Source organism: Amyelois transitella, chromosome 30 (assembly GCF_032362555.1).
Source record: "Amyelois transitella isolate CPQ chromosome 30, ilAmyTran1.1, whole genome shotgun sequence".
Lineage (NCBI taxonomy): Eukaryota > Metazoa > Arthropoda > Insecta > Lepidoptera > Pyralidae > Amyelois > Amyelois transitella.
In genome coordinates this window covers 1,184,641-1,210,514 of record NC_083533.1, presented here as the reverse complement: position 1 = coordinate 1,210,514, position 25,874 = coordinate 1,184,641, and the positions used below count along the sequence as shown (strand labels likewise).

Here is a 25,874-nt window from a genome sequence, read left to right as displayed (position 1 = left end):
TTTCGCGGAATTGGTTTCCATTATTAAATACCTATGTTATCTGAGTAATCCTGAGCGATCAAACACTTATAAAATCTTGAAAAATAATAGCGAACACTAAGGAACGGTACGATCCACAGTCTGTTTATAGATAATTGACGTCATAATAGAAATAGCCAATCACGTTCGTTTTTAGTCACGTGACAGCTGTATAAAAAAACCTAATTTTCTGAGACGGATTTTGTTAAAATAATGCAATATTTTTATCTCGCGTTATTACAAATAGCTCCAAAAAAATAATATTCAGACTGATGACATAAAAGAAATGTATATTTTAAATACAGTCAAATAGCCTATTACATTACATAAATAAATGGTATAAAAAAGCACACGCTACTGGCAATACTAGATTCAATGTTAGGTATGTTTTTGAAGGATAGAGAATGGCAACATTGTCGATTGCTCAACTTCAACGCTACGAGGATAATTTGTCATCCGCGTAAAATTAGATAATAAACCGTGTCCACTCGGCGGTCCGTGACACGAGTTTTTTTTTGTAATTAACATTCTGAAACATCGTAACATAAACAAACAAATCGTGAGTGAAATCAGTGATAGCTGGTGTAAAAAAGAACCTAATAAGATTTTGTAGTGTACATAGGTGCTCTGTGAAACATGAATAATTTTAACAAAACTCCGAAAACTTCACCAATTACAGAAGATTACGACATCTCCAACACTGTACTCGGCCTTGGCATCAACGGGAAGGTAGGTTAAGTCCTGTTTAATTAAAAAGAAAATATTCTTTTCAAATTTCGAATGTGTTGTTTACATATGACGTCAAAATCTAAAATAGATTCCGTTTAGTTTGTCAAATAAATGACGGTGATTTACAAAACGATTAACAAGTCATAAAGTACCTAGGTACCTACCTGGTTAAAAATATCTAAAAATTCCTAATTGATTCATCCAAATTGCGATTATTTTTTAATGACACTTTATCAAATTGACCTATGAAACTTGACTCATTTATATGAAAAAGTCACTAATTTTATTGGAACTGCAAGATAAATCTTTTGAAAAATTGTGTAACATTCCATAAAAGTTTTTTAATTGGCTACAGTCAGCCATATGTCAATTACCTTTCACATCTCTTTTGTGTTAAACATCTACAAATTCCTTATTTATAATAAATAAAAGTTAAATGTCTATAAATTCCTGATTGCTTTACATATCCAAAGTTATTAATAGGCATAATATTGTGATAATTTTTAATGACACCTTTGAATCAAATTGACCTATGAAACTTGACTCATTTTATAAGGAAAAAGTCACAAATTTGTATGGAACTGCAAGAGAATTCTTTTTTAGAAAGTTCTTTAATTATGTGGGCTACAATCAACCTCATATCAATTAACTTGAACATCTCTTGACAAGTCATACAGAAAATTTTTACTTCAAGTGAAACTGATTTGGACACAGTAAATAACTCTCAGGATCAAATATATGCTAATGTTTTACCAGTTATTCCCGTAAGACCAAATCCTACAAGCAAAAGTAAATATAAGCCAACTATCAGTTACATATTCCACACTATTGATAATGATAAAAGATGTGCATTTTTGTATGTTTGTAATGAATAAACTCAAAAACTATGGGAGTGATTTTTACGAAATTTGACACAGATATAGAATAGACCTTAGCCTTTGTCGCTCCCAAAGGCTACTTTTTCCCATGGAAGTGAAGCAATAGCTAGTATAAATATAATTCTGTGATAGTTCTTATTGAGAATGCAGTTTTTAATATATGAATAAGAATCAGGAAAACAGCCTACTAGTCAGTTATCTATTAATATATTCATTTATCTGCCATACTTCTTACATTTTATCCTGGTTGTCATTAAATACAGTAATAACAATTATAACATGTTTCTAATATCTTGCGCCATGTGGTTCCCGGCACCAATAGAAAAAAAGAATAGGACCACTCCATCTCTTTCCTATGAATGTCGTAAAAGGCGACTGAAGAATATGCTCATAAACTTGGGATTCTTTTTTTAGGCAATGGGCTAGCAACCTCCCAATTCTATCACTAAGCCAAACAGCTGAATGAGGTCTATCAGTATTTTCACTGACTGTTGGATCTGTCTACCCCACAAGGGATATAGTGTGAAGTGAAACAGGTCATTAATTCTTTTCGTTATCATACTAATAATGCCAGAAAAATGCCAGGTGTCGAACCTGGGACAACTGACAGACAGGGGTAAAGACATTGTCTTATATATATGTATGTTCACTATCACTACATATTGTAAAGTCCCCCCTATTTTTTCTGTTTGTATGTATGTGTTAATCTAGGAAAGTTGAGCACGGATTTCCTTCCTGTTTGAAATGTTGGAAAGAGTGTTTTCTGAAGAAGTTTCATAATAATTTATTAAATGCTACCTGTGCGAAGTCGGAGCGGGTCGCTAGTGTACATTTAATTGTGATAATAAGCGACACCACAGTGACTCAGTAGCTTGCATAATCCTTATTATCATCTTTATGCGGTATTCTCACAATTATATAGGTGAATGTTGTTTTCAAGTGATTCTTCAAGCCTATAAGTAACTCAAGTAAAAATATTTTCTTAACACGCGAGTTTTATTTATTATTAGTTTCTGTCTGCGTGAGAAGAACTCTTTGTCCTCCTAATAATTTATTTATTTACTTTCTTACATCTACCATTACAGACTTAATCTAATGCGATAGTGTATAATCAATTATTATAACATACTAGCTGTGCCCGCGACTCCGTCCGCGTGGAATAGTTAATTTGGGCATCATTGAAGCCCTCAGGGGTGAATAATTTTCCCCGTTTTTTTTCACATTTTCCATTATTTCTTCGCTCCTAATAGTTGCAGCGTAATGTAATATAGCCTAAAGCCTTCCTCGATAAATGGTCTATTCAACACACAAATAATTTTTCAATTCGAACCAGTAGTTCCTGAGATTAGCGCGTTCAAACAAACAAACAAACTCTTCAGCTTAATAATATTAGTATAGTATAGTCTTGACGACCTGATGTATTATCTTGTAGTGATTTTTTTTCTATATCTATATTTCACAATATTAACAAAACGCCTTTTAGATACTCATGTATACGTAATATTGATAAAAAAATACTATAAACTCCAATTTAGTGTTTTATCTTTCATTCGCTTAATCTTTTTTCTAAACTAACATAAAATCAAGCCTCTTTCCCGGAGGGGTAGGCAGAAATATTTTTTTTGCAAAAGTAGATAGGTGCCGTGTGGTTCCCGGCACCAGTACAAAAAAGAATACCACCACTCCGTCTCTTTCCCATGGATGTCGTAAAAAGCAACTAAGGCTTATAAATTGGGATTCTTCTTTTAGGCGATGAGCTACCAACCTGTCACTGTGTGAATCTCAATTCTATCATTAAGCTGGTCTATCAGTCTTTCAATAATGCTGGCTCTGCCTACCCCGCAAGGCATATAGACGTGATTATATGGCTGAACGAAAAAATAAATTATTTTTGAAATGGACTATTTCCTAGTCCTAGTGCGTGATGTGACGATGCGAAAATTATAATAAAATCATAAAATACAGCCTTGGCCAAAAGTATTAGGCACCCCCAATTTTTATTAAAATAATGAAGTAAAACAACTTTTATTTTCTATATTTATTTATTTCTTAAAAATTAGGTTGATATAAACAAGAAAAGCTTAAAATCTAGTAGGTCAACCTTTAGATTTTATTACTGCACTGATTCGAGCCGGCATGCTGCGTACTAACTTTGTACACTCATTCCTAGAAATAATGTTCCATTCTTAAACTAATGCATTTTTAATGCACTTTTTGATGAAATACTATGCTCCTTGATCCTCTGCTTTAAAATACCCCAAAGATGCTCAATTGGGTTGAGGTCTGGAGACTGCATCGGCCAATCCAGCACCTCAATATTATTTTCAACAAACCAACGCATCACAATCCCTGACTTATGACACGGTGCGTTGTCTTGCTGAAAAATGACGCCGTCTAGGTTGGTGTCACCGTAAATGCTTATTAGCGAAGGTATTAGAGGAGTTTTGAGTACTTGGATGTACTTTTCACTATTCATACGACCTTCACAAACAAACATTTCACCAACGCCATCGGCAGCCATGCAGCCCCAGATCATAATGCTACCTCTGCCGTGCTTGCCAGTAGGTACAACGTAATCTGCATGGTATTCTGCGCCCATACGTCGCCTCACAAAGGTCACACCCGGTGTTCCAAAAACCTGGTTGAGGAAAAAACAATACCTATTAGGAAATTGATTATAATTTGTAATATTAGAGTGGAACTAAAAAGGAAACGTTCTTAATTATAAGAAAACTACTAGAATTGACTCACCTTAAAGTTAGATTCATCAGACCACACCACATTAGCCCAATCTTCCTCTGTGAAATGTTGGTACTGTAAAGCTATTCTAGGCGCTTCTTTTAATTAGTTTCTGACAGCCAAGGCTTCTTCCTGGCTTTGCACCCTTTTAGGCCTGCTTCCCCGAGTCTTCTTGTGTCGGTTCGCGAACTTATTGACTTTCCAGCTTCATCTGACAAGGCAGCAGCAAGCGCGGATGAAGTTTTCTTCCTATTTTTCAGTGACTCTCGAACCAATTTTCTATCTTCGCGATCCGTAGTCACACGTTTTCGGCCTGCTCGTGGTTTGTCGTCGTGGGTACCGGTCTCAGTAAACCGTTTGATGGCCGACTGTACAGCGCAACGCGAACATTTCACCAACTTGGCGATTTCTTTCTGGGATCGCCCTTGTTCGTGTAAAAGTTCAATTTTCACTCGATTTTCAATAGTAATTTTACTTTTTTTGGGCATTTTAGAATTAATATGATGTCAATTTGTCGCTCAAAAAAAATGACAGCTCGTTTACTAGTTGAAGTCTAGAACACAACTGGTCATATAATCACTGATGAGATTACAAAAAACTGAAATCTTTTGTTTTCGGTGACCAGGGTTTTTCATGACCTCAAAATATGCCACCTACTGTGCCAGGTAACGTTTTATGACCCTGACAATACATTAAAGATAAGTATTTATTCATTGTTTCAATAGTAAACATGCATTGTGTATTTTTAAGGGGTGCCTAAAACTTTTGGCCAAGGCTGTAGATAAGCAAAATGGAATCGCTCCGTCAATAGTTCAAGGTTATCATTTGTTATGTTTTGGATCTATTATGTACTAGAGGCCGCCCGCGACTTCGTCCGCATGGAAACCCTATCAATCCCGCGGGAACTCTGGGATAAAAAGTAGCCTATGTGTTATTCTGGGTCTTCAGCTACCTACATACCAAATTTCATGGTAATCGGTTCAGTAGTTTTTGCGTGAAAGAGTAACAAACATCCATACATCCATACAAACTTTCGCCTTTATAATAGTAGTAGGATAATAGTACCTAGTAGGATAATTTACGAAGAATAAAAAACATTAGTAATTATTTTTTTACAGACATAATATATCTGGTATATACAATCACCCTCCCACTCCCACCCTTACAAATAAGCAAAGTCTTGAAAAGACTGTAAGGCCAAGATACAGTTGCCTGAGTGTGCAAGTTTCCTCACGATGTCTGAGCATCGGTTCGTTTAAAATAGTCATTGGTACATGGCCGAGGTGGTATTTGAACCTGTGACTTTCTTTGCATCACGCATTTTAACCGGGCACCTTACCTATTCGACCACCAACGCTCCACATATGTAGTTTAACGGACCAAGCCCTCTATTCCTAACCACTACGCAGATAAAAGGATCTTTTGAAGTATTTATAAACATTATAAATAATAATAATAAGGGTCAGGTCAAAAGTACCCGAAACCGCCGAGCTTGTATGAAGAGAGTTATGAATGTGGACGAAGCGAAAGAAGTATGCAGAGATCGTGGCAAGTGGAAAGAGGTAGTCTCTGCCTACCCCTCCGGGAAAGAGGCGTGATTTTATGTATGTATGTATGTATTATAAATACCTTTATGTAATGACCTTTATTAATTTCGGGTAGTTTCATTTATAGTTTACTACGTAAATAACGCCATTTATTTACTTAACTTAGCCGCCGTGATTAATGCCGTTTGGTTCCCGGCATCAATACAAAAAAGAATAGGACCACTCCATCTCTTTCCCATGGATGTCGTAAAAGGCGACTAAGGGATAGGCTTATAAACTTGGGATTCTTCTTTTAGGCGATGGACAACCTGTCACTATTAGAATCTCAATCCTATCATTAAGCCTAACAGCTGAACGAGGCCTTTCAGTCTTTGTGAGACTGTTGGCTCTGTCTACCCCGTAAAGGATAAAGACATGATGAAATGTACGTATGCGGTTCTATTTATAATAGTGGAAACCAAACAGTATTGTATGTTTGTACAATTCTTTCATCTAAAAAAAGTTACTTACTGCTAGGTTAAGAATTCCAAAGTAAAATTTTTATCAGTTAAACGTCTTCCCACACTGGTCTGCCTTGCAATGCGATGACGCAATCGCTTGCATATGTTGTTGTCTATAGATAGGCTCTGCCGTGGCGAAAAACTAATCTGTACGCCTTTTTTTTAAGGGCAATAACTTTTATACATACATACATACATATAGTCACGTGTATATCCCTTACGGGGTAGACAGAGCCGATAGTCCCGATAAGACTGAATGGCCACGTTCAGCTGCTCGGCTTAATGATAGAATTGAGATCCAAATAGTGACAGATTGCTAACCTGTTGTTGCCTAAAAAAAGGATCGCAATTTTAAAAGCCTATCCCTTAGTCGCCTTTTACGACATCCAATAACTTTTATTCCGACGACTCTCCCAAGTATTCACCCGAGAGAGTGCGAGACTCTTGGCACATAGTGTGACAGCTCACCCACTAAAACCCCTCCGCGCGCCCTTGCCGTATTGAGGGCATCATGAGTTCACAAGGCATTCCAACACGAAGACAGACGTGACCTTTTAATCTTATATATTTAAATATTTTTTTTATTTATCTATTTATTTATAATCTCTATCACTACATAGTATAAAACAAAGTCGCTATTTTAGTCTGTTTGTCTGTATGCTTAAATCTTTAAAATTACGCAACGGATTTTGATGCGGTTTTTTTGTAACAGGTAGAGTGCTTCAAGAGGAAGGTTTTTATGTATAATAACATTTATAATTTTGCACCCGTGCGAAGCCGGGGCGGGTCGCTAGTTTATTTATAATCACGTCTTTATTCCTTACGTAGTAGACAGAGACACCAGTCTCGCAAATACTGAAACGCCACGTCTGGGATTTTTTTGGGCAATGTGCTAACACCCTGTCACTACTTGATTCTCATATCCACCATTAAGCCATACAGCTGAGTGTGGCCTTTCAGTCTGCTAGACTGTTGGTTCTGTCTACCCCGTCAGGGATAAAAACGAGATTATACGTAAGTACATTCATGATGTGATCAAAACTTACCAAAAGGATCTCACTAGCTGACTGGTCGGGGGTAAATATGACAATCTCTCTCAATCTCAAACTACTAGACCTCAGGACCCATCTATAAACATCGTTTTTGCGGTCTTAAGTTCATGATCAAACTAGAGTGCGTTAACATTAAAGCCTCTATATATAGATGTGACTAATCGAAGAATTATGAATCGATTTCACATTTCTTAATGCACATTCTTGCCAAGATCACATTCATCGACGGCCTTTGTGGCGCAGCGGTAGTACGCTTGTCTGTGACACCCGAGGTCCCGGGTTCGAGTCCCGGCCAGGGCATGATGAGAAAACAACTTTTTCTGATTGGCCTGGGTCTTGGTCTTGTTTATCTATATAAGTATTTATTATAAAATATAGTATCGTTGAGTTAGTATCTCATAACACAAGTCTCGAACTTACTTCGAGGCTAACTCAATATGTGTAATTTGTCCTGTATATATTTATTTATTTTTACATTGCACATTCTTGCCGAGGCTGTGTCGTAAATTTTAGGAATACAAAGTTTATCCTACTTCCTACTAATATTATAAATGCGAAAGTTTGTATGGCAGGATGTCAGTATGAATGTTTGTTACTCTTTCACGCAAAAACTACTGAACCGATTACGATGAAATTTGGTATGTAGGTAGCTGAAGACCCAGAATAACATATAGGCTACTTTTTATCCCGGAGTTCCCGCGGGATTGATTCCACGCGGACGAAGTTGCGGGCGGTCTCTAGTATACCTTATAAGTAGCACGTATTTAATGGTGCTTAAAAATTAAATAAATATAACACACATAATAACTTTATTGCACCAAGAAAAATATTAAAAATAAAAATAATCTTAAAATATCTTTTAATTAAAATAGAAAAAATTGTAAAATAAAGTATTGTTATAATAGACAAGTATAATTTAAATACATCATGTTAATTATTTTATTTTCTTTTTATTCTCATGTCTATATTTAGAAAAAATTTAAAAAGTATTTTTTTTTAATTATTTTTTTTTAAAAACAACGTAGGTACCTACAGTTTTTTTTAAGTAGGTAGGTACTTTAACTTCAATAAACAAAAATGGCCTACAGCTATTATATTGCATTGCAAAAGTTACCTTAGTCTCCCTCAAAACCCTATATTCGATCGTTACTGCTTACTATCTGCGACACGACAACTGATAACAGTTATCACTATACAAACTTACATGTGGGAATGGCGCGTAAAACATCGTATGTATTAATAACGTACGTATATATACTAATATTATAAAGCTGAAGAGTTTGTTTGTTTGTTTGAACGCGCTAATCTCAGAAACTACTGGTTCGAATTTAAAAATTCTTTTTGCGTTGAATAGACCATTTATCGAGTAAGGTTTTAGGCTATATAACATCACGCAGCACGCTGCAACTATAACTATAAGAAAAAAAAACGGGGAATATTATTAGATAGATAGATAGATAAAACTCTTTATTGCACCATAAGAGAAAACATACAATTATTCATTCTTGAGGGGTTCAAAGATGCCCAAAGTAACTATTCCACGCGGACAAAGTCGCGGGCACAGCTAGTAAATACTACAAGTATTAAACGCCCACGTGAAAATGATCCGTCGTCACCGAGCGACTAAAAAGACTATAAAAACTGCAATTATGACAAGGAAGCGATTGTGACGCAAAATTCGCATTCGTTATTTCCCATCAGTAACTAAGACGTAATTACAACGCAATGCTGTATAACTAGTGTTGCCGCTCGATATTCCAATATCGATGGTCGATAAAAACAATAGTATCGATATATATGTATATGACTAGAGGCCGCCCGCGACTTCGTACCCGTGGAATCAATCCCGCGGGAACTCCGGGTTAAAAAGTAGTTTATATGTTATTCTGAGTCTTCACCTACCTACATATACCAAACTTCATCGTAATCGGTTCAGTAGTTTTTGCGTGAAAGAGTAACAAACATCCATACTGACATCCTGACATACTCACAAACTTTCGCATTTATAATATTAGTAGGATAGGATAAGTCTCAATTCCATCATAAAGCCAAACAGCTGAACGTGGCCTATCAGTCTTTTCAAGACTGTTGGCTCTGTCTACCCCGCAAGGGATATAGACGTGATTATATGTATGTATAGGATAAGTCACATGTCTCGTGACGTCACTGCGTAAGACGTCAGTTATCTTCGTGTCTCGACTAATTACGTGTAGGCGAATCCGTAGAGTGGTAGTGACTAATTGTTCCGATACTATCTGTTGACTTTACATACACATGCAGCGGGGTAGACAGTGCCAACGGTCTTGAAAAGAAACGTTCAGCTGCATGGTTTATGATGGAATTGAGATTCAAATAGTGACAGGTTGCTAGCCCATCGGCTAAAATATGAATTCCAAGTGTGTAAGCCGATCCCTTAGTCGCCTTTTTGACATCCATGGAACGAGATGGAATGGTCTTATTATTTTTTTATTGGTGCCTGGAACCACACGGCACTATATATAATATGGTTAACGATAGAATTGAGATTCAAATAGTGACAGGTTGCTAGTCCATCATTAACAAGAGGAAAGTTTATTAGCATATCCTTTAGTCGCCTTCTACGACATGGAGAGGTTCTATTCTAAAGCGTCGGAAACCACACGGCTTGTTCTTGTTATATAAAAGTCAAGAAAACAGGGCTAGAGGGTAAAGAATATTAAGAAATACAGCATCTGTTAACCTATTGAATTTAATGTTATGAAAACAAATGTTATCAGAAGTTTAGATTGGTCGAGTAAAGTGTAGCGACCAGTGGAGTGGCGAGTGGTAGTATATAATATCTATACTAATATTATAAAGCTGAAGAGTTTGTTTGTTTGTATGTTTGTTTGATCGCGCTAATCTCAGGAGCTACTGGTTCGTTTTTTATCGAGGAAGGCTTTAGGCTATTTATCATCACGCTGCAACTATTTGGAGCGTGGAAATAATGGAAACTGTGAAAAAAACGGGGAAAATAATTTCTCCTGGATGCCCAAAATAACTATTCCACGCGGACCAAGTCGCGGGCACAGCTAGTATATAATATATACGAAACAAATTACACAGATTGAGTTAGCCTCGAAGTAAGTTCGAGACTTGAGTTACAATATGATACGAGATGCTAACTCAACGATACTATATTTTATAATAAAAACTTATAAAGATAAACATCCAAGATCCAGGCCAATCAGAAAAAGTTCTTTTCTCATGATGCCCTGGCCTGGGTTCAAACCTGGCAGTAATTATTTAATTTAGAAAAATTTTTACGAAGTGCCGTGTGGTTCCCTGTAGTATATGATTACTCCATCTTTTCCCATGGTTTTTGTAAAATGCGACTAAGGGATAGGATGACTAACCAGTCACTATATTAATCACGCAATTCCATTGTAAAGCCATATATCTGAACGCGGTCTTTTCAAGCCTGTTGGCTCTGTCGAACCCGCAAGGGATATAGATGTGATTATATGTATGTATGTGTTTATCGACCAATGTGAAACTGAATTAATCGTTGGCAAACTTGCGTAGGCCCTAGAATAACTTTACTTGTTTTCCTCAGACCCGTGGTGGGGGGGGGGGGGGGGTCCCACATCCCCATCCCCCCCACCTTCGGTAATCAATAACCGTTGAAACGGTAACTTTGAAAATATTGTTGCAATCCTGACTATATAAATACATATAATTATGTCTATATCCCTTTCGGGGTGGACAGAGCCAACAGTCTTGGAAAGACTGATGGCTGATGATTTATTACCAATTTACCGAAAATCCTTGGCAAGTGCAAGAAAGTTATGGCGTCTGATGGTCCCACCGTAATATTAGGGTAGCTGTTATCTATTGATTGTATTATAATTCAATATTTTGTTAACGTCCAACATCAATTTTAATTACAAAACTTTTTGGTCTCGGTTCTGATTAAATTTCCTTGATGATGGTGAGATACCCTAATCAATCAATATTATAACCATTACATACATTCGGTCACGTCTATATCCCTTGTGGGGTAGACAGTGCCAACGGTCTTGCAAAGACTGATACCAAGTTTGTAAGTCAACCCCTTAGTCGCCACTACATATTTTAAATTCCCATTTTTTCTGTGTCTGTGTATGTATGTGCTAATCTCGGAAAGTTGTGAACAGCCGTGTGGTTTCCGGCATCAAAAGAAAATATGTATAAAAGGACCACTCCACCTCTTTCCCATGGATGTCGTAAAAGGCGATTTATATTTTTTTTATTTATTATTAAAATCTCATGTAGGTACATAAATTAATCTGAACAATGTATTCTCTCGTACACATTTTTATTCTTAGTTTGGATAGTTGTGAAGTTGACGTTGTTGAAGAAAATGCTGCAGTGCAGTTTGGTTACCGCTTCTTCTGCACTGACACCTTGGAAGCGGCAGTAAATTTAGGTTTAAGTAATTTATTTGACGTCAACCAATGTTGTGAACTCAATGTCGAAATTTGGCATAAATATAAGTAGGTTCATCATGAGCACTAATAACATAGTCATGCGCGTGCGCATTTAAAAAATACGCCCAACAAAAAATAGTGAACTCTTGACCTGACCTGATTTTATGATGATGGCTGCACCTGCTTCCTTTTTTAACTGTATGAGTAACAAGATGACTCGATGGTCAAGTTTTATCTCTGACCACACCTCATACATATTTTCTTCCCAAATTGACATACATACATATAATCACGTCCATATCCCTTGCGGGGTAGACAGAGCCAGCAGTCTTGAAAAGAGTGATAGGCCACGTTCAGCTGTTAGGCTTTATGATATAATCGAGATACACATGAACTTATATATAAGAATTAGCTACGGTACCCTTAACTTGTAAATTCATACATATAATGACGTCCATATCCCTTGCGGGGTAGACTGAGCCAACGATCTTGGAAAGACTGAAAGGCCACGTTCAGCTGTTAACTTGTAAATTCATGAGTTCCGGGAATCACACGGCACGAACCGGGGTTACCAGAAAACATCCTGATTACTTCAGATGATCGTGATTTTCATGGAATCGTAAATACGGTACATTGTTTACACAAATAGCTATGAATCAGCGAAGTCATTTCACACTGGGCACACTGATTCATTCATCTCGTTGATATGATGTTCAACATCTGTTTTTGTTGATTTATCTCTCTAAGTAAACATATGTAGTTGTTTTAAAATGAGAATGCGCTCGAATTGAGAACCTCCTTTTTTGAAGTCGGTTAAAATTTTTATATTCACATTAGAACGTCGATGGTCGAATTGGTAAGGTGGTTAAGATGCGTGTGGCGCAAAAGGAACAGGTTCGAATCCCACTCCGGCCATGTACCAATGACTATTTTCGAAGTTATGTACATTAGTTTTAATACTAACCGACGCTCTTACGGTGAGGTAAAACATCGTGAGGAAACCTACACATTCAGGCAACTGAATGTGCAATCATGGACACAATATGGATTAGGTTTACCTGCAAAGGCTGCGGAGGACAGATTGAAGTCGCTTCGTCTAAAAACTCACCCAATCCAGGATCCATGGTCAAAGGCATACCCCGGGCTCCTCTCCAGAGTGGTGAGGATGCAACCGGGACTAAAGCCAGGACGAAGAATAATCTACATTATTTAATTATGAGTATTCCATTATCTATACCTTTTGTAAAATAGTAATTAACCCATATCTGTATGTTTGGAAGATATTGACAAAAAGTCGATGTAAAGGATTTACAAAATACTCATTTAATAGGTACAGGAAATTTTTGAATGCGGTGAATACAGTGACGCCATAAATAAAAGTCATTTTAAAAATTTAATTTATTTAAAAATAATTATGCCATCTGTGAATAAAAATAAAAACAAAATACTCAGACATCACAATTAAGAAGTGTTTTGTAGGTAATAGTCGTTTTAGACTCGCCTAGTAAAATGTTATGTACTTCGTTATATCTCAGACTTTTGTTCATTGATGCGATTATTTCACCAATAATATACATAAATATATACGGGACAAATTACACTGATTGAGTTAGCCTCGAAGTTCGCGACTTGTGTTACGAGATACTAACGCAACGATACTATATTTTATAATAAATACTTATATAGATAAACATCCAAGACCCAGGCCAATCACAAAAAAATTCTTTTCCCATCATACCCTGGCCGGGATTCGAACCCGGGACCTCCATTGTCACAGACAAGCGTACTACCGCTGCGCCAAAGAGGCCGTCAACCAATGTTAATTTAATTGTTGTAAATTACTGAACACCAAAACAAAAATTACTCAATAAATCATCATCACGCCTCTTGTTGTAGCATAATAATTGATTTATTTTACCTCATTACAGGTGGTGGAATGTCACGAAAAACGCACGGGAGCGAAGCGAGCCCTGAAAGTTCTGCACGACAGTGTGAAAGCGAGGAGGGAGGTCGAGTTACACTGGCGGGCGAGCGGGTGTAGACATATCGTTGAGGTATGTATTTTCGGCACTGCCGTGTGGTTCCCGGCACCAATACTAAAAAAGAATAGGACCACTCCCATCTATTTCCCATGGATGTCGTAAAAGGCGACTAAGGGATACAGGGCTTACAAACTTGGGATTCTTTTTTAGGCGATGGCCTAGCAACCTGTCACTATTTGAATCTCAATTCTATCATTGAGCCAAATAGCTGAACGTGGCCATTCAGTCTTTTCAAGACCGATGGCGCTGTCTACCCCGCAATGGACATGGACGTGACCATATGTATGTATGTTTTTGCGAAAGAAGTAGGCAGAGAGAGAGAGATTTGAAGAGATTGGAGAGATGAAGTCTGTAGCGGGAGCGATGATTCAGCTCGACCGCTACCAAAGGGAAGATCTTTCGCCACTAGTAGTTTCACTGGCTACTAATAATACCTTTTCTTCTTACAGATAATAGACGTGTATGACAACACCTACGGCGGCAAGCGATGCCTTTTAGTCGTTATGGAGTGCATGGACGGTGGGGAGCTGTTCCAGAGAATACAGGATAATCGGGAGGGCGCGTTTACTGAGCGCAGGGCCGCTGAGGTAACATCAGTAAATCATCAAAATACCGATAGTTCGAATATATAAAGTACCGGTACCGATTGAGGTACAAGTTTCCACCTTGAAAGGTTCCGGTACTGACCACAAGAATACCGGACCAAAAAAGGCTCGTTATAAAACTCGGCAGCTTGTGTGACTACGGGCGATTGTAGAATAGTCAAAAACTGAACCGAGTCTGGGCGAAGTGGACTGTGAATGGGCTAATTACATACAAATAATCACGTCTATATCCCTTGCGGGGTAGACAGAGCCAACAGTCTTGAAAATACTGATAGGCTACGTTCAGTTCTGTTTGGCTTAATGATAGAGTTGAGATCCAAATAGTAACAGGTTGCTAGCCCATCGCCTAAAAGAAGAATCTCAAGTTTATAAGAATATTCTGTAGTCGCATTTTAACACATCCATGGGAAAGAGACTGAGTGGTCCTATTATTTTTTCTATTGGTGCTGGAAACTACACGGCCACCAAATTGACACTAATTGTTATGCAAGTGACCACTTTACATGCTTTAGAAAATTGTCAGTCTTCGTAAATTTCAAGCTTGGAAGCTAGAAGTTTAGTTATCCTATTAACTCATCATTTTTCCTTCTTTTACAGATAATGCACTCAATATGCGTCGCAGTGCGTCACCTCCACGACTCGAACATAGCCCACCGGGACATCAAACCCGAGAACCTTCTATACACCAGTACACAGCCCGATGCACTACTCAAACTGACCGACTTTGGCTTCGCGAAGGAAACTTTGACGCCTGCCGACACGCTACAGACTCCTTGCTACACCCCGTATTATGTTGCTCCTGAGGTAGGTTGAAAGTTGCCAATAGAATGGCCTACATACATACATACATAAAATCACGCCTCTTTCCCGGAGGGGTAGGCAGAGACTACCTCTTTCCACTTGCCACGATCTCTGCATACTTCCTTCGCTTCATCCACATTCATAACTCTCTTCATGCAAGCTCGGCGGTTTCGGGTACTTTTGACCTGATCCTTGAAGAATGGCTTACTTCTCTGAATAATCAGATCAAAACATATTTTTTGTGAAGCATATAAAAAGACGCATTAAATTTAGTAGGGCATTCTGTTCAGTTATTACAATATTAATATTAGTAAATGACTCTATAGCATTAATTAATGAATTTCAAAAACAACGTGAAAGCTGTAAACATACAGACGAACATAAAAATAGGTTTGTACATTTACAATATTATTAGCGAGAATCGATTGATAAAGGCCATTGAATCATATAAAACGAGATTCTCATATATAATTTAAAACAAATTCCTTTACAGGTATTAGGCCCAGAAAAATACGACAAATCCTGCGACATATGGTCACTGGGCGTGGTCATGTACATCTTGCTATGTGGCTTCCCCCCGTTCTACTCCAACCACGGGCTAGCTATATCCCCGGGAATGAAGAAGCGTATACGTCTGGGACAGTACGATTTCCCCGACCCGGAGTGGTCCAACGTTTCATCTGAGGCGAAGAATCTTATCGGTGGGATGTTGTCGGTTGATCCAGCTAAGAGATTAACTATTCATCAGGTACTTTATGTTTTTATACAAATCGTGTGGATTTACGATTTCTCTTATATGGATTTTTCTTTGTGACTGGCAGATGATGCATAAAGTATTAATTTTTTAGTCACCATATTAAAACCTTTTATTTATTTGACTAGCCTTTTGCTGGGATTTCGTGTAATAAAGTGTAGTGCCTACCATCGGTAGGGGCAATGAAATTTAACATTTGTTATCGTGGCCTATCAGTCTTTTCAAGACTGTTGGCTGTCTACCCCACAAGGGATATAGACGTGATTATATATATGTATATATGTTATCTTATTCTCAAGTATAGACAATAATAGAGTTGTTAGCACGGAATACGGATAACATATTTTGTCTGGCAAATTTTGACTAGTATTTTTTCTAATTCTTTGTTGTATTACTGTAGGTCATGTCTAGCCCCTGGATCCGCCAATACACCCAAGTTCCCCAAACGCCGCTGTACACGCACACTCTCCTCCGCGAAGGGGGTGAAGCGTGGGCGGAGGTCCAAGATGAGATGACCAGGTCGCTGGCCACAATGCGAGTTGACTACGATCAGGTGAGCGGACAAAAACATGTTTTTGAACTACCCAGGGGTTGCCGAGGGAATTTCGAAATAAAAGTACTTATATGTTACACTAGTCTATATGTACCATGTACTAAATTTAATCAAAATCCGCCGAGTGGATTTTGCGTGAAAAAGTAACAAACTCATCCACACATCGTTACAAACTTTCTAATTTGGTAGGATAAATACGAGTATTATATTATGTTCTTCTCCTCCTGGCGTTCCCTGTGACAGAGAGAACCCCAAGGAGCCCAGGGTGTGCCTTTTGATCATTGAATTGGGTGAGTCAGGTTCTACATGAATCGACGGGAGTCTGTCCTCCGCAATCATTGCAGAGCAAACTCTTGAATTTGCAGGATTTCACACGATTCTTTAACCGTTAGAGTAAAAACATAAAGTAAAATATATATAAGAATAAAGTCATTGGTATATAGCAAGATAGGATTTGAACCTGTGTTTCCTTGCGCCTCACGAATTTTGACCGGGCACTTTAAAGGAGTTCTACCATTAAAATAAACAAAATAATTTAATTTTATTTGTTTCAGGTCCAAATAAAATCTTTGGAGAACAGCAACAACTCGCTGCTGAACAAGCGGCGAAATAAGGTTGGGGCTTGAACTTAATAAATGTATGTGTTCTTAGTTGGTGTTTTGATTTATATTACATATTTTTTTATGTTATAACATACTTTATAACTAACAATAAAACTAGAAATATTAAAAATAATATAGTTTTAAATTATAAATATAAAAAAATTCAATATATCTTTTGCATAAATTTAATAAATAACCAAACTAATATACTATCGAACGTATCTTGATCAAATTAAGGACGTCCTGGTAAAGGGTCAGGTCAAGAGTACCCGAAACCGCCGAGCTTGCATGAAGAGAGTTATGAATGTGGTTGAAGCGAAGAAAGTATGCAGAGATCGTGGCAAGTGGAAAGATGTAGTCTCTGCCTACCCCTCCGGGAAAGAGGCATGATTTTATGTTATGTTTCTAATATACTAAAAATTTATTACCAAATATAGTTTCTTTGTATTCTTATTATTTTTTACAGGTTTAAATCATGGTGCAACTGAAAAGATGGACTTCGTATTAAACGACAATAATCTTTCAAACTACCCTCAATTATCTTCAGATTTTATCTTGTCCACTAGAGAGCGCCTATTTATATTTACACAGGGTGGCTTTTAAAACCTCAGACAAATTTTCTGAACAAGTCCTATTTATCATATACATACAGATATTACATACATATACATATATTTTTCCATGACCTACTACTTATTTCTATTTCATCCATATTTTCATCGGTTCTTGAAATCTGATCAACTTTTCTAAAGAGTTTGAAACTAGAACTTCTGAATATGACTGGGATTTATAAAGCTACCTTGTATGGCAATCTTTATGTGAAAATAAAAAAAAAATATGAAAAATCTGCACTTTTTATATATAAAAGTATATTATACATAAAACATCCTCACAAGCTTACGCATTTATAATATTAATTAATATAAAATGTACGTCAAAAATAAATAATTTAAAATTTAAGTTACATAATTTTGGTTGTATTTAGAATTAATAAAAAGACGGGTCATTTGAACTGAGGGCCAAAAATCTATGGTCAGTTTAGGGTTGGACTTTGACTTGATGTATTTATCTTGCTCTAGCTAATGATAATTGTGACTGAAAAAAAAGTAGACTTTTGGTACAGATATTGACATATAACGGTACTTTTTTTTGAATAAGCACCGTTTTTCGTTAAGTTTTACATATTACGAAAGTTTATACGAAATGATGAATATGTCCTTAAAATTAATGCATATAAATATAATAACATTCAAGCAAAATATTAAAACTGTACCTTAAAAATTACCGGTACTTATTAAGGTATCCGCCGTGTTCTAACGCGACGCGTCATTACGTACAGTTCTAGCCTTTATTCATACCGATTTAGTTTTAAAACTTATTGAACAAGTATTATATTAAAGGGATGTGTCGATAAACTAGTGTGGTACCGATCAGGTTACCAAGGATACCGGTATCAAAATACCGGTAATTCAAGCATAGGAAAGTTGATTAGATCAACCAAATGTAGTCCAACCTTTTAGTCTTATTAATGTAATAAGTACTTATTAACTTTAGATTTAATCTAATGTTAAAGTTTAAAATGACGTGTACATTTGCAGCAACGCAGTAAATTTTGGTTTGAGGACGGAAAGTTTATAACATTATACATAAACATTTAAGTAAATTGCACTTTTACTCTTAATTGCATTATACTATTTATAAATAATACAGGTTTTAAACGTTCACGTAACACCTTTATTTTATCACGGACGTTTCGAATCGTGTTACTGTGTCTGAGATAATATAAAGTTACGTTACGTGCGCTTTTGCGTGTATTATTAACAAAAACGTATAGTCAATTCATGTAATCTTTATATATTAAGAGGTGCTGTGTTTTACTGTAGTAAAAATAAATATATGTTAGTACAGTCAACGGCATATCAACTTACCCAACAAACTCATTTATGATAGCGACAGTTCTGTGCAAAGTAAGTGTGATACGTATTAGGTAAAATATTTTTTTGGAATAGATTCGAACAAGGTTATGGACGTAGGATGTCCCAGAATTTTGAATTTTACTCACAGAATATTGTTGCGACCATTGTAAAACAGTCTTATTTGCTTAGCGGAAAAGGAAATACGTTGTTTCGGGATTTGAACCCGCGATCCATTTAGAACCTATTACCGAATCTATTCTTGAATTACTTGCAGTTAGCTTTTGCAATAGGTATACTGTAGTGGAAATATATTTATACCTATATCGCATTGGTTGTCCATGGCGCTTCCCGTGCTTTGAAAGATTTATTCTTGATAAAAACAATGAAAAATATACATACCGTAAAATGGGGCTATTTGGTACAAGATTTGGTAAAAAACAATTTTTTTAACGACTTTATGTTTAAATAATCCTGTTTTGATGATTAATTTGGACAGATTTTGAAGTGGCGTTTCCGGAACTATTATTTTCAAACGTATATTGATTAAAATTCCGAAGATAGCCTGTTTTATAAGCGCTGCTCCAATTTTCGCAATTTTGGGGCTATCTGGAAATCGACACAAAATGTTTAATATTTCAGTAAAATGTAGGCCAGTTTTAATTTGAATCAGTTTGGCGATAATCAGAACATTGATAGTGTGTACCTGGCTATATGTCTATAGTGCTCTTGTTCAATTTTGTTGTAAAATCTTGCACTATAAAACTATAGTGCCACTATATTGGGGTTATTTGGAAGTACGATGATTAATCAGTTGGACTAAAGGAGAGAATGTAGGATATATTTGGAACAATTTAAGGGGAAGTCATTATTTAAATGAAATTGTTGAATGTACTTTAAGTATGTTTATTTAAATGAAAAATGTGATACAAAAAAGAAACATCAAATAAGAACACTGGAAGTTTACCATATTAATTAAGTAGGTAGGAACTTTAATAATAAAATTGACCCGGTTAATAACACTTAAACTTTCATAAGTATCAAATAACTGTACTTATTTATCTAATCAGTTCACTCATCATCATCAACAGTCTGAGCAATTTAAAAACAATTTAACTTTTACTATACTAGTAATAAGGCACGCATATTATTAAACAACGTGTAAAATAACTAAAATCACAGTCGCAAAAGGGCAACTCACCCAATTATTTCAAACAACTTAATTATACTATGGAACCAATGTTGAGAACTCAACAACAATCACTAAAATAAACATTACAAAAATAAACCAATTCTCAAAATTCCAAAATGTACATAAAAAAACAAATAAGAACATTGGAACTGGAAGTTTACCATATTAAAAATTCAGTAGGTAGGAATTCTGATAATAAAGTTAACCCAGGTAATATAATTAAAACTTTCAAAAATATGTATCAAATGTCTGTACTTATTTATCTAATCAGGTCTCTCGGTAACTATAATATGTATTAAAACAACAATATTTTCTAGACATCAGCGGTCTAATTCAAACATAAACAAATACTTAATCAACTATCAAAGTTCTCATCAAAGTTTGTAAGAAGGTGAATGTCATTGCGGTAGGTAAACATTTAACAAAAAATAAGGCACAATATTTGGCATTGATACTTCCTTAATTATAATCATAACATTAAATCAGTCTTAATCATAGTCAGTCTAAAGACTTCGAAAATAAAATTTAAAATACCATAAGTCAAAACAGTTAAACCTATTGTACGTTGGTAATTACTCAAATCAATATCAAATATGATTTGTCCTCGCCGAGAGATGTTGGGCTCTGGTAATACTAGAACAATATCATCCAAATGTCTCATGGTACAAATGTCATCTACTGTAGGATAAGTAAACACCGATCCTCTATTAAATTTTGATTCCTTTACTTTTCTCACAAATTTGACATCAGGAATGTTGTTTTTTATTAATATTATCTTTCCTACGAAATGTTTAACGCTCTTTTTTGTAGCAAATTTTGCTAAAATCCAGGAATCAATTTTTAATGTATTATTATCCTCTGTAAAAAATTCAATTTCAGAAAAGCCAAAGGGAATTGATGGTTCTATATTTTCTTGTTCTTCTTCGTAAAATTCCGTGATTAAATCATCCATTGTTTCATATTCTGAATCATCAGAATCAGCCATACACATTATAATCTCAGATGAGCTGGAATCACTACTAGATCTCCTCCATTTTTGTTTTCGAGAAATGTGTTTCTGCGTCCTTTTTTTCACTTTAGTAGCTGTCTCTGTCTCACTTTTTATTTTTTTCTTAGGTTTCACATTATCTATTATTTCTTTTAATTCTTTACTTTCTTGTGTAATTTCTTCTACGACTTTTCTTTTTTCAGTTACTTGTTCTTTATTTTCTATATTTAATTTCATATTTAAAGCAAACTGCGTAATTTCAACATTTTCTTTTTGTAGTATAGCGTTTATTTTCTTACGATTACGAATATTTTGGGAAGATCCTGCTTCAAAAATAACTTCTGATGTAATTATAGGTTTAGATCTAGTAGTGGGTCTGCTATTTAGTAGGCATTCTGGTAATTCACCTATAAATGGCACGTTAGCTTCATAGTTTTTGGTTTCGTACAAATTTTGAATAAATGATCTTTGTCCGGATAGTTCATTGTTTTGAATTAAGTGAGTATTGACCCATCTGATACATAAATTTTTGAGGCTTTCGGGATTTTGGAGAGATGACTGTAATAATGAACCAGAGTTAACTAATGTATCATTTAGAGCTGTTTCTGTTACATTCTCACTTTGTTGCTTCTTATTAATCAATATTTTACAAGGTTTTGTTTTTTTACCGATCCCTTTTCCCATGCCCTTGTAGGATGTTAGTTTTGACTTAGGCATAAGAACAGACGCAATTTGATCATCGGAATTATCACTATCATGATTTTTATTGCTCCTTATTTGATGTAGTCCAGAAGGACCTGGAACTGAATCAATAAATGGGTCTGATAGGATGTTTGAAGTAGACTTCTTTAATTCTTTTCTTTTTCCGGACACCTTTAATCTTGCACTTGTTTTTGACTGATTTTGTACTAAATCGTCGGAAGATACGCTCTTTCCCGGTTCAACCACAAATCTCTTTTTCCGTCTCATTCCCGTCGGCTCATCGGGACATCGCAATTCCATCAACATATCCTTTATAACTGAAGTACTACTTGTCTCTATTTCTTCCTCGGACCTTGGAACATGAGATTGGGGTAATCGAGATTTGGGACGATTAAGATCAACAGGGTAAAGTCCGGATTTATTAAAACCTGCTATTAAATTTCTGGATTCGGCATCATTTTCGATTAATTTATTTTTAAGTTTTTTCAACAATTTAGGAAATGCACTCTTAATTAAGGTTTTGTGATGTCTTCCCTCGGTAATTTTCCATTTGGTAAGAATATCTCTCCAGTATACCTTCAAAGGAGCAAAAAACGCGACGTCCAGAGGTTGTAATAAATGTGTTGTTTTAGGTGGCAGACATACAAATGCAATATTCAATGTCTCACAAGTTTTTATTACACTTTCCGAAAAGTGTGATGATAAATTATCACCTATCAACACCTTCCGTCCAGGCTTATTACGAAAATAGGGAACTATAATGGTATGAAACCAATCTTCGAAGCAGGTTGAATCAAACCATCCGCTCTTGGAACGATTATATCTCGTCCCTTCTGGTCCTCCCTCCATCCACGTATCCCAAAGATTTTCCGATTTGTAGACAACGTAAATAGGTAAGAGATGTCCTGATGCAGTGCCCGAAAACATGAGCGAAATTGCCGTTTTCGAGCTATTTATGATCCGCTCTGGATACTTGCATCCTCTTTTATAAATATATTTTTTATTGCCGGGATCATCTGTTAAATTCGTTTCATCATAGTTAATGATGTGCGCTGCAGGAACACCCTCAACCGTATTAACATAATTCTCAAAAAAGGCATCAATATCATCTGACCTAAATCTGGCTCGGTCACTGGAAATATGTGCAGATTTACGGTTTGAAATTTGTAATCTATGTCTTTGAAGAAAGTTTCTGGCCCAATCATAACCTGGCATATTATCTTTTAGATTATACACATTTTTTCCAAGTCTGTCGAGATATTTCTTGGCAAATACACGAAGATCTGTGGTATCAAACGGAAACCCCCATTCCCCTACTATTAAAACAAATTTAATGAAGACTTTCTCTTCTTCAGGCGTAAATAATGTTGGATGGCCTGCTGTCTCTTGCGTACAGTTAATATTTCTTGTCTTTCTACTTAAGGTACTCTTTGGCACACCAAAAGTGTCTGCGGCATCGGTAAGACTCATTCTTCCTTCTTTTACACTCTCTATTGCTACTTGTAAATTTTCCGCTGAGTAATTTTGGTAAGGTAAAAAAGATTTGCCATTTCTGGAATTTGTATACTTCCTAGTATATGTACGCACCATGATCAATTGCACTGGAACAAAACAGAAGAACTTCGCCTTAATTACTCGAAAGTTACGTTTGGGGCTATTTGGCACATCACCTTAAATCGTATACAAATCTGTCATCGGACATAGAGGGGGCTATTTGGAATTATGTTTTAAATAGCCCCAAAACTGTACCAAAAAGCCCCGTTTGATAAATCAAAACAAATATGGCGAATCAACGTAGTTAGAAAAAGCCTATAGAATCCATTAAAATCACAAGGAAACATAAGATATAATACAAATATCATGTTCAACTTACTTCAAAAAATAACTAGTTACCAAATAAAAGTATGAGAGCCATAAATTAAGCAATATTTTTAATATTTTTTGCAAGCCCCTTTTGCAGCACACACATGTCATTTCTAACCTCAAAATTTCATTGCGTGGTGACAGCTTTAGAGTGAATGTTGCCAGACGAAAACAAAATATCCAATTAGTAGAAAAATAAAATGTTATGAGGTTCCAAATATTTTATTTTTATAATTTCAATTAGCCCCATGAATTTTAAATAGCCCCGTTTTACGGTATACTAAGTACTTTATGATTCATGAAATTTTTAAATTAATTAAATAATAGGTACCTAGTCACGAGAAAATAATAAAGAGGTACACAAAAAAAAAAGAAGAAAAACAGTAGGCATTATGGTAGTAAAATAAAGAATAAAAATATTTAATTAAAGACCATGATACATCATTCATAGGAATATTTTTTTGTCTTAAATAATAAAATTAAATGAAGAAATTTCTTGCCGTCCATTTACAAAAAGTAAATATGAAATGTATTTTTGGATATTGAATAATACGCTGATATATACATACCTATGTATTGTCTTGTTTATATTTTTAGCAAATTTTTGTCGAGAATTAAAAAGTTCGTTTTGACAGCTGTCAAATAAATATATTTTTGAAAACTTTTGGCGGGTAACTGCACTTCATAAATAAAGGAGGTCCTACATACAGTACCTACATCATAAGTAGTAAGAAATTTGTTAAGAGTTTGTAGACAGGTATGTGTGCTAAAACATAATTAACTATTGTTCTTTTTCTAAAAGTAGAGGCCTTGAGTAAGCATTCAAAATTGAAACATATTTTAATAAGGGGAAAATTGTTTTGGTGTCAAAGCGGACTTTTCATTTCTGACTGCTGTTTCTGGATTCAATAACTATAAAAGTCAGGTTAGGTAAGCCGCTGCAACATAGTAGTAGTAACTATTGCTTTTTATAATGACGTGAAAGACAGCGATAGTTATTTGCGCGAAAATGGCGTCATGCTGCGGAGGGCTAGTTAGAATTCAGAAAAGTTATGAGGACTTATGTGCTTCTAATTAACGGACTTAATATTAGTCACAAATTATTATAAGTACATTTACCTTAGTTGTAATATATAAATCATTGGGTGGAATCGTCAGTTCATTAGATAGAAAGAAATCATTTGAAAAAATAACATCACATTTTGAAAAGTTGATGTAAGTACTTATTTTTTATAATAATATAATGTTTTAATATCCTTACGGAGAAAAAATACTTAAAGACAATTAAGTACATTAATTGAAGGTAGCAAACGATCAAAAATTATAAACAACCTTTCTCAATTTTTAATTAAAAAAAACACAACTTCATTTTTGGAGACCTATATGTGTGCATCATTTAAATAACTTTTGTAAAACCGAGAACCGTTTCCAATTGATTTACTCCTTTTTTAAGTCTGTTTTAATTTCTAAACCCTTCTCCTAAGTGTAACACAAGTTTAGTTCGTAAAAAAATCATTATTCGTCTATGTAATATACTGAATAATATACTGTTTACAATAATAATTTACTTTTGGCGTAAACGGGTAAAATTTATAATAATTATAATACAGATAGAAATAATAGATTAATAAATGTTTTCTTCCTAAAATCGTGTACGTATGTGCTTTTGTTTTTTTTATATGATTAAAAAAAATTGATGTAGAAAATAACATATGTATGTCTATACGTATAATAAAATTGTGACTGGAGTTGTTTGACATGTGACGTCGCTTTGTTTAAATTACTGATGTGTATGCTAACACACATAGTATATAAGTTAAGAAATGACTGCTTGTATGGAGTCCGGGTTGAGGTGTAACTTTTGCTTTGTAGTAAACTGTTAAGATTGAATAGAATAAGAATTATTTCATTAATAATAAAAAAAGACCAACAAGCTTATTTTGTTTTGCTTATACTAATACTTTTTCGC

At 35.4% G+C, this 25,874-nt stretch overlaps 1 protein-coding gene across 2 annotated transcripts; it reads left to right on the top strand.

Annotated features, from left to right (window-relative positions):
* Positions 1-432: 432 nt before the first annotated feature.
* On the top strand, positions 433-25,840 carry LOC106142098 (MAP kinase-activated protein kinase 2). Of its 2 annotated transcripts, none has more exons than XM_013343726.2 (8): positions 433-747; positions 13,819-13,944; positions 14,382-14,519; positions 15,135-15,341; positions 15,832-16,086; positions 16,493-16,645; positions 17,200-17,259; positions 17,714-25,840. In XM_013343726.2, exons 1-8 carry the CDS (start codon positions 655-657, stop codon positions 17,717-17,719), a joined length of 1,038 nt encoding a protein of 345 aa, XP_013199180.1. In that variant the 5' UTR covers positions 433-654; the 3' UTR covers positions 17,720-25,840. The 2 variants fall into 2 exon arrangements, with proteins under 2 accessions (XP_013199180.1, XP_013199179.1); XM_013343725.2 differs by having other exon boundaries at positions 17,200-17,282.
* The last annotated feature ends 34 nt before the right edge of the window (positions 25,841-25,874 follow it).